A 10847-nucleotide genomic window follows, 5' to 3' on the forward strand; every position below is an offset into this window, starting at 1 on the left:
ATGAAATATCCCTTTGTGGGTCATGGCACCATCTTGTTGTGTTTGACTGTGACATCTGAATGACTGGAATGCTTTGAGGTCAGTGAATTTCAACTCATCCAAGAGTGTTCCCATTTCTGACTTCATGTGGATCAAGAAAATCAAGTGTTATCTAAAATCGTATACAATATATTGTATTTTGTGTGTGTGTGTGTGTTTGTTTGTGACCTCTCACAACCAAGAGAGGTTGACCTCTCTTTTGATAGCGCAGGGCCACAGTGTGATAGAATATGGTGTGCGTTGAGTAAAGTGAATGGTGCGAGACTCCCTCGGGGAGAACAGAGATCCACACAATAACACCACACTGAGTGAAGTAAGAGCGGACGGATGGAGGAATGGAGGAGCTCCAGCGAGAACATGAGCGCTTATAATGGGGAATGAGGAACTGGGGAGTCCCAGAACCAGAGATGAAGGGAATGGGAATGAAAACATCAACGCAGTGACCTCTCCGCTCCAGTCCTCCATCTCCGGTGCCGGAGGCTGAGTGGAGCTGATGGGGAGACGGCTGATTGACATGCAATGCATCATGGGTATAGCACTGGGATGGGAATCATACTGATTTAAACGGATCCGATTCATTTCAATTATAAATAAATGTCTTTTATTTCGTTTCTTTCTAAAGGATCTTTTAAAGATTATGCAGGAAGTCAAGGGAATGCTGTTACAGTATTTTACCATGGTAATCCGTCCACATTGAATGCACAAGCAAGAATTTGATTTTAAAGCATGAAACCGGTTCTCAGTAAATGTGCAGAGATATGTGGAAGCTTGTTTCGGCAACAGAATAAAAAAAAATATAACAGGTAATAACGACTTCTTATAATTTCAATAATTTCTTTATATCTCTCAATTCTGACTTTATTTTACAGTTAGCCTCCAGCAGAAAGACAAGGAAAAGCAAATACATTGTTCAAACAAAGTTTACTGATGAAAGGTTCAAAATACATACGTGTATAAACACAATGTGGTGACGCGGGCCCGTTCTTCATACCTCGCCTAATACATCTGAGATGATCTGACAGATCCCAGATCTTTTAATCCTGATACCTGTTCTCTGGCTAATTTGGTTCTTAAAATAAAAATTGGTGGATTGGATTAAAACAACAATAAAAATAAAGTAATGACAAAATATCATTAAAAAAAAAAAAAAAAAAAAAAACACGATTTTCTGGACCTTTATAAGGAAACAGACAAACGACCAAACCATAATAAAAAGTTAGATCAATTAAATGTGCATGATGAACATGATTCCCAATGATTTATATTCACAATTTTATAATATTTGTACACACTTTACATTTTTATTTCAAGGACGTAATTTCATTTTTAATTCAATTTGAAGCAGATTGCAATGAAGCAATATTGTTTTGAAGCAATTGAAGCAATATTGTTTTGTGACAATATTAAAAGCTTCTTAACAGTCAAGATCAAATTATCTGCATCTCTTGCGCTGCATCAGCCATCCCATAATATCCGTCGTCACTCACATTAATGCACGTCGGAGATTAACTGCACAATGTGTGTAAACCTCCAATACAACTATAAAGTAATCATTCCAACACAATTCACAAATAAATCTCTCAATCAAGTGACTGTGTCTATAGTATTATACACAAATTGTACGCAACATTAAAATATTATTTTCAAATACATTTTATATTTATTGTTATTTTAAATTATTATTGCCCCTGGTGCAGTAATGAAGTCTTGTAATAAAGTAGCAGTGGCTGGGACAGATTTTAAGGATCACCTCAAGATGCGATCTAATCCTGTTTACATGAAATAAGCTCCTAAACAGGTTTAAGCTGACAGACCTGTTGCTATGACAGCAAGTCCAAGATGAGCTTCGAAGAACCAAACGATCAGAGATCGAGCCAAATCGTAATCAAATCAAATCCAGCTAACTGAGATAGCGACGTACGAAGAACAGGCCCCAGAACTATTGTGAGCGGAGGCCAGCACTGCCACCTACGATATCAGATAAATTACGAATATTCACTCTTATAGGTGTTCCAAACAAATGGAAAGAGCAAACAGAGGTGTGCACAACAAATCTTTAATTTACACAACAGTTTAAAAGAATAATCATACAAAAGACAAGACTTCAAAGAAAATATACAAATACAAATAATTTTAAGTAAAATAATATTCCGATACCATCCAGTGGTCACCTATAAGAGTATATCTTAAATATCAATAAGACACCATACAATTCAATATTAGTGAAGGGAGGAAAAGTAATCCAAAACAATTCAACTCAAACAATAGCCTCAATTATCACCTTCATACAAATGAATAAAACAACCAAAATTAACCCCACTCAAAATAAACAACCAAAACCACAATCAAACAAAATAAATAAATGTAAAATAAACCCTCCCAATCACAAAAAATAATGAACCTTGATGGTACAATAAATTGATATCCAATAGTACAGATACACTCAAAAGGTGACAATTGCCACTTACAGGATTCAGGAATACTTAAACAAAAGAAAGAAAGAAAATTAAATTAAATCAGTCACAAAGAAAATAATATCAACTGATTTCGACACACACACACATACAAACACACGCCCACGCTTTCACAAACTGACGCGCTCCCAAAGAGGTGCTCCCCCAAAGAGGTGCTCCCCCAAAGAGGTGCGCTCTCAAAGAGGTGCTCCCCCAAAGAGGTGCTCCCCCAAAGAGGTGCGCTCCCAAAGAGGTGCTCCCCCAAAGAGGTGCTCCCCCAAAGAGGTGCGCTCCCAAAGAGGTGCTCCCCCAAAGAGGTGCGCTCCCAAAGAGGTGCTCCCCCAAAGAGGTGCTCCCCCAAAGAGGTGCTCCCCCAAAGAGGTGCGCTCTCAAAGAGGTGCTCCCCCAAAGAGGTGCTCCTCCAAAGAGGTGCGCTCCCAAAGAGGTGCTCCCCCAAAGAGGTGCTCCCCCAAAGAGGTGCTCCCCCAAAGAGGTGCTCCCCCAAAGAGGTGCGCTCCCAAAGAGGTGCTCCCCCAAAGAGGTGCTCCCCCAAAGAGGTGCTCCCCCAAAGAGGTGCGCTCCCAAAGAGGTGCGCTCCCAAAGAGGTGCTCCCCCAAAGAGGTGCTCCCCCAAAGAGGTGCTCCCCCAAAGAGGTGCGCTCCCAAAGAGGTGCTCCCCCAAAGAGGTGCGCTCCCAAAGAGGTGCTCCCCCAAAGAGGTGCGCTCCCAAAGAGGTGCTCCCCCAAAGAGGTGCTCCCCCAAAGAGGTGCGCTCCCAAAGAGGTGCTCCCCCAAAGAGGTGCGCTCCCAAAGAGGTGCTCCCCCAAAGAGGTGCGCTCCCAAAGAGGTGCTCCCCCAAAGAGGTGCGCTCCCAAAGAGGTGCTCCCCCAAAGAGGTGCTCCCCCAAAGAGGTGCTCCCCCAAAGAGGTGCTCCCCCAAAGAGGTGCGCTCCCAAAGAGGTGCTCCCCCAAAGAGGTGCTCCCCCAAAGAGGTGCTCCCCCAAAGAGGTGCTCCTCCAAAGAGGTGCTCCCCCAAAGAGGTGCTCCCCCAAAGAGGTGCGCTCTCAAAGAGGTGCTCCCCCAAAGAGGTGCGCTCCCAAAGAGGTGCTCCCCCAAAGAGGTGCTCCCCCAAAGAGGTGCGCTCCCAAAGAGGTGCTCCCCCAAAGAGGTGCTCCCCCAAAGAGGTGCGCTCTCAAAGAGGTGCTCCCCCAAAGAGGTGCTCCTCCAAAGAGGTGCGCTCCCAAAGAGGTGCTCCCCCAAAGAGGTGCTCCCCCAAAGAGGTGCTCCCCCAAAGAGGTGCTCCCCCAAAGAGGTGCTCCCCCAAAGAGGTGCGCTCCCAAAGAGGTGCTCCCCCAAAGAGGTGCTCCCCCAAAGAGGTGCTCCCCCAAAGAGGTGCGCTCCCAAAGAGGTGCGCTCCCAAAGAGGTGCTCCCCCAAAGAGGTGCTCCCCCAAAGAGGTGCTCCCCCAAAGAGGTGCGCTCCCAAAGAGGTGCTCCCCCAAAGAGGTGCGCTCCCAAAGAGGTGCTCCCCCAAAGAGGTGCGCTCCCAAAGAGGTGCTCCCCCAAAGAGGTGCTCCCCCAAAGAGGTGCGCTCCCAAAGAGGTGCTCCCCCAAAGAGGTGCGCTCCCAAAGAGGTGCTCCCCCAAAGAGGTGCGCTCCCAAAGAGGTGCTCCCCCAAAGAGGTGCGCTCCCAAAGAGGTGCTCCCCCAAAGAGGTGCTCCCCCAAAGAGGTGCTCCCCCAAAGAGGTGCGCTCCCAAAGACGCGCGCAAAGAAACGCGCTCACGAATCACGCCGGTGCAACTTGAGCATACACACAATCGTGTGAACTTGAAGAGAGTCCAAGACAAGCGGGTCACCAAGGCGAATTACCGCACAGCAGCGGACAGATTTCTACAAAATAATTCCTTCATTTGGTCATTAAATCACATGCATTAAATCTAAAAATGACATCTTTAAATGACAATTCACCAAACAGCATTTAAAACCTACCTGCAGCACAATTGACTGGCCCTTGGTAAGTGTATTGAACGACCCACCACTTCTGCCTGGGTCACGCTAAATAAGTGAGTCACCATTAGAAAGCGCCTTTATTAAAATAACGCAACAACACAATTCAGTGCAGCAACATACCCCGACGTTGATGTAGTGGATGTACACACACAGGCCCACGGCACAAATTAGACAGGAATCTCAGCCTTTTACAGGTCCACAGTGCTTAAAATGTGCGCTCAATGTTTAACGCAAACCAGACAGCTCTCGCGACACGAACACAGTCTGCATACCATGCCAGGGAAAAACGGAAGCAAGAGAAATCCTCACGTTTTTAAAGGGGCTGTAAGCTTAACTTCCGCCCAGCTCCATCCACTCACGTAACAGAAGGTTCACCCGACAGTGAATAAACAAGAGGAACTTAAATACAAACACAGATGACTGAATAAATGAAGGACACAGATGATACAGATGAAGATTAACTAAACACAGCTGAATAGAACTAGACTAATGAGGGTAACCATGGTGACAAACAAGTGGCGGGAAATTGAGACAAAAGAACATGTGACAAATGCACAAAACACAACAGAAACAGACTGAGATGTAACACTTTATATGTTATATTTTATTATTTTCGCAATTATGAGAAAAAAAACCCTCGGAATTGCGAGATGTAAACACAATTGTGAGATAAAAAGTCTCAATGATCTTTTAAAATGTTTTATTCTGCGGCGGAAACAAGCTTCCACAGAGATGAGTGTGTGGAAGGGTTGAAAAGAATCCAATCTCAGTCATTCATAATTAGATAATCCTGTTGAATTGGAAATTGCATTTTGCAGAGCATCATATTTTATACAATTATCGATTGGAGGCTCATATAACATATCAGAGAGTAGTGTTGTCACGATACCCTTCAGCAGTCGATACTGTTAGCAGTGAAATTTCCCCATTCTCACTGCGTCATGCAGGTCGTGAATACTTTTTTCATCCGATTTAGTTTTGTACATTTTCGTATTGACTTGAAGTACTTTGACTTCCCTAGTACAGATAAATATTAATTTTGAGCTTTTATGCTACATTTGATACGCTCAGTGTTTTCCAGTAATCAATAACGCTCACTGGCTCTATAAATCTATCCATAAATCTCATAAATTCGCAATCTGATTGGTTATAATGGATATGAGATGAATTATGACAGCTGTTATGAGGGCCACAATGTCGCCAGCGTGTAATTTAATCCTTTTCCCACATCTTGACCCATTAAGCTTCGACTGAGGATTGACCACGCCGCCTTAAAAAACAACTCTTCTGGAATAATCAGTCGATTAAACTGTCAAGCCGTCATACAGCCCGAGCATTTCCGGCCCATCTCTCTTCCCATTTTATTGTTCTCCCTGAATCAATAAATAGATGCGTGCTACTAGCCATCGCTGGGTGACAAATGGAGTTTACCTGTTTCTCTTTTACATGCTGCACAATCTGTTCAAGGCACTAGCTACATAAACAGAGGTAATAAACTCCTACAGCTGACACTGGAGGTGTGCATCTCCGCTACATAGAGCCATTGACACTCATGAGAGATTGTTTATTATGCTTAGAAACATGCTTAAAAAATATTTAATATTATTAACATCACTTGTGTAATGTCTGTATGCACGCAATTTGATTTTCAGCGGCTGAGATGTGCCTGCAACCTGATGTAATTGCATGATATAAATCATAAACCTCCGGGAGTTCATCAGCAGCGTTGATGCCATCATCTTGTGTACTGTGAAAGAAAATAATGACAGGTTGTGATGGAAGGAAATACATCTCAACTGCCTATTACTCATATCTGAAATGCATCTGTGATTTCAGGTTGCTGCTTGGGACAACAACCATGTTTGCCGAGGTTTTTTTTGTTTGTTTTTTTTGCCATGAAAATGGCAGATGATTGCCTCGGGAGACAGGAGAGTGCTATAATAACTGTGGCGTTTCACTCTTTTATCTCCTTTAATAATTTAGCCCACACTTGGTGCATGAAATCCCATATTCAGAGTGTAATACTCATTAATGTGTGTTCTTCAGCACTCAGTTTGACTTCCTCCCACATATTCATAAGTATACGAAATTCAATTTCATCAAAATTAGAGATGTCAGTCGATTAAAACCATTTAATTGCATACACTGATCAATTAATAAAATTAATTCTGTACCATATATTTTCTGAGAAAAGCCCCCAATGTAGTAAATCATTGAATAGGCAAAAATATATGATTTATTGTTTTTTTGTTCCCTATTGACAATATTTTAATTAATTAAATACGACGCACATGAGCGTTTTCTAAAGTTTTCATCCTATTGACAGCAGGACACTTTCATTTTAAAGCATTATTCCCTTTTATCTGCTTAATATTTCAGGTTTTGCGTAGCTCAGTTGGTAAAGCATTGCACATACAGCACCAACATGTGATCATGCGATCGGGAGTTTGATCCCAGGGAACACATGTGCTCATGAAGTGTGTATGACTATAAATCACTGGGTAGGTTTAGGGATGGGGTGGGTGTAGTTGTAAATAAAAAAAAAGATTTTTTCTAAATGGAAATATGAAGTCCAGACATTGCATTAAAATGAACACGCATTTTGACTGGTAACGACAGTCATATGTCATTTCATGACTTGAACGCGACACTGTCATTATTTTTACGCCAGCTAGAGGGCGCATGACTTTAAAACGTAAATATAAGTCGTAATAAGGTGCTTGAAAAACGACCTATAGAGCCGTATTTTTCTGGAGGACAGGTTGTATTAACTAGTTGCTTATTAGCATGCATATTACTATGATATTGTCTGTTTATTAGCACTTATAAAGCACACATTAATGCCTTATTCTGCATGACCTTATTCTACATCCCTTAATCCAACCCAATACCTAAACTTAAATGCTACAAAAACTACCTTACTAACTATTAATAAGCAGTAAATTAGGAGTTTATTGAGGCAAAAGTCATAGTCCCTAAACTAAAGTGGATCATGTGACACTAATGATGCTAAAATTCAGCTTTGATCACAGGATATAAATTACATTTTAAAATATATTTAAATAAAAAACAGTTCTTTAAAATTGTAATGCTATTTCACAATATTCGTGTTTTACTTTGTATTTGATCAAATAAATGCAGCCTTGGCGAATCCGTGCGATGCTAGTGTGTATAACCAAATTAAAAAGTGTTGCATAAAATAAGGAAAATTCAGATAACTGTTTCTTGAGGGCAAGCGGGATAAAAAGTATAAGCTTTTCAGCTAATAGCTCATCAGTTAGCGCTGCAGATATTACGAAGTTGACGTGAAGGTCGTGCATGCAGCGTATCACTGAGTGATTCAATTTTGATTAGACAGTTACATAAATCCAATTAGGAAATTTCACCCATCTGCTACCTCATCTGAAGACTAATAATTAAATAAGACTGTGATAAAGAGTTTTAGTGTCCTCTGCATTTCAGCAGCCGTGAGGCTTTAGGCTCAGCCTCCAGAGAGAGAACGGCTCTCTTCACAACAAAGATGGATGGACTGCAGGGTGACAGCCCTGGACTCACATTAAGAGCTTTAATGGCCTCTGGGTTCACTTTCATATGATTTCATGGTAAACTGGGTGACGATTCATTAGGTGACCCTGGAGCACAATCACGCCCCCAGAGAAAGGGTCCGACCCCTAAATGAAACCACACAAAGATGGCGAAAGTTAGAAAAAAGACGAAAAATACAAAGGCACTGGTGCTGTAGAGAGAAAAAAAATGAAAATGAAAATTAAGAAATTAAAAGTGAGCAATCTCTTTTATGTTTATGATGGATAGATGCACGTTTGTGATGATAGATGCGAGTTTTATCTGCATGTGAATACTTCAACATGTCCTCCAACCAATACACCTATATAGGTCGTTTGTCACTTCCTTTAAATACGACCCATATGAGCGTTTACTAAAGTTGTGCCCCTATCGACAATATTTTAATTAATTAAATACGACGCACAGGAACGTTTTCTAAAGTTGTGCTCCTATTGACAGCAGGACACTTTCATTTTAAAGCATTTTTCCCTTTTATCTGCTTAACATTTCAGGTTTTGCGTAGCTCAGTTGGTAAAGCATTGCACATACAGCACCAACATGTGATCATGCGATCGGGAGTTTGATCCCAGGGAACACATGTGCTCATGAAGTGTGTATGACTATAAATCACTGGGTAGGTTTAGGGATGGGGTGGTTGTAGTAGTAAATAAAAAAAAATATTTTTGCTAAATGGAAATATGACAAATGGTGGTAAAAAGTCCACACATTGCATTAAAACACACACATTGCACATTGCATTTCATGACGCGTAACGCGACACTGTCATTATTTTTACGCCAGCTAGAGGGCGCATGACGTTAAACCGTAAATATAGGTCGTAATGAGGTGCTTGAAAAACGACCTATAGAGTCATATTTTTTTGGAGGACAGGTTGAAACACATATCACATCAAATGCAATAGATGAACGTTTATGATGGACAGATGGATAGATGCACTTTTATGATGGATAGATGCACGTTTATGATGGAGTGATGCACGTTTATGATGGATAGATGCAAGTTTTATGATGGATAGATGAACATTTATGATGGACAGATGCACGTTTATGATGGACAGATGCACGTTTATGATGGATAGATGCACGTTTATGATGGAGTGATGCACGTTTATGATGGAGTGATGCACGTTTATGATGGATAGATGCAAGTTTATGATGGATTGATGCAAGTTTATGATGGAGTGATGCACGTTTATGATGGATAGATGCAAGTTTTATGATGGATAGATGCAAGTTTTATGATGGACAGATGCACGTTTATGATGGATAGATGCAAGTTTATGATGGAGTGATGCACGTTTATGATGGATAGATGGAAGTTTTATGATGGATAGATGCACGTTTATGATGGAGTGATGCACGTTTATGATGGATAGATGCAAGTTTATGATGGAGTGATGCACGTTTATGATGGATAGATGCAAGTTTTATGATGGATAGATGCACGTTTATGATGGAGTGATGCACGTTTATGATGGACAGATGCAAGTTTTATGATGGAGTGATGCACGTTTATGATGGATAGATGCAAGTTTTATGATGGATAGATGCACGTTTATGATGGAGTGATGCACGTTTATGATGGACAGATGCACGTTTATGATGGATAGATGCACTTTTATGATGGATAGATGCACTTTTATGATGGAGAGATGCACTTTAATGATGGATAGATGCAAGTTTTATGATGGATAGATGCTCATTTATGATGGACAGATGCACTTTAATGATGGATGGATGCACTTTGATGACTGCCAGTCACTGCAATTATAAAAATAGGAAGAGCCAGGACATTTTTTACTATAACTCTGATTGTGTTTGTCTGAAAGAACAATGTCATATACACATAGGATGGCTTGAGGGTGAGTAAATGATGGGGGTCATATTCGGTCATTTTTGGGTGATCTATCCCTTTAAATATGATTTTAAATGATAAAGTTGCAATATACATGGCATTTATTTGAAATAAGAAAACAAAAAACACATTTCAGCAAGAATTTGAAGTAAATAAGTAAGCAATGAATCTTTCAAGGTTTTGTTCAAATGTCCAGAATCTAGAGTCTGAATGTTTAGACATTTGTTGCAGTGGTTTTTGGGGCTCTCGTTCTGAAAACACTGTGTTTAGAGTACATCACGTGACTCAGCAGCATTGTGGTATATTGTTAGTATATTCTGGCACTGATGTTGATGGCATGGCAGGACCCAGTCACACCTCAGCGGCCCCTGGCTCTCGTCCCCCGGCCCCGCCCTCTCCCACATCTCTGTTTCTGGCACCCTGAAGTGAGCACTCATTCTCACGGCTGCATGCAATTTCACGCTGTCAATCCATCTCCCAAATAAACCCGCCCGCAAGAAATATTTAGCTCTTTACCTCAATGCATATGAACACAGAGCAAAGGCAGGAAATGGAAAGCTTGAATGTTTTTACATGTGTAGGTGTGCAGTGAACGGTGCAGAAAGCTTGCATAAGACATGCAACATTATTAATGTGTGTGACAGTTTCTTTCTGATTCGACACTATAAGATACTATGACTTATTTACTGGTAGCAAAAAAACACCTGATCCCCATTACTTTTATGCACCTTAAAGCAATAAACACACCATATCACATCAAATGCAAATATGTCTTGTACCCCGTGAGCTTTCTGCATGTAATATTCTGTGATATTGCCGGCAGAATATTGCATGTCATCTCAGGGAATGTGCGGTGGGACCGTTCGTTGATATCCCAAAACATATTTTGTAAGAATATGCAAAGATACCG

General features: G+C 41.2%; 1 protein-coding gene across 1 annotated transcript; it reads left to right on the top strand.

The window, feature by feature from the left end:
• Positions 1–409: 409 nt before the first annotated feature.
• Positions 410–10361, top strand: LOC137063803 (proteoglycan 4-like). Its single transcript, XM_067435071.1, has 3 exons — positions 410–509; positions 2680–4233; positions 10249–10361. The coding sequence occupies exons 1-3, from the start codon at positions 410–412 to the stop codon at positions 10359–10361; spliced, it is 1767 nt and encodes a 588-aa protein (XP_067291172.1).
• The last annotated feature ends 486 nt before the right edge of the window (positions 10362–10847 follow it).

The sequence above is a fragment of the Pseudorasbora parva genome, chromosome 24 (genome assembly GCF_024679245.1).
Source record: "Pseudorasbora parva isolate DD20220531a chromosome 24, ASM2467924v1, whole genome shotgun sequence".
NCBI classification, from domain to species: domain Eukaryota; kingdom Metazoa; phylum Chordata; class Actinopteri; order Cypriniformes; family Gobionidae; genus Pseudorasbora; species Pseudorasbora parva.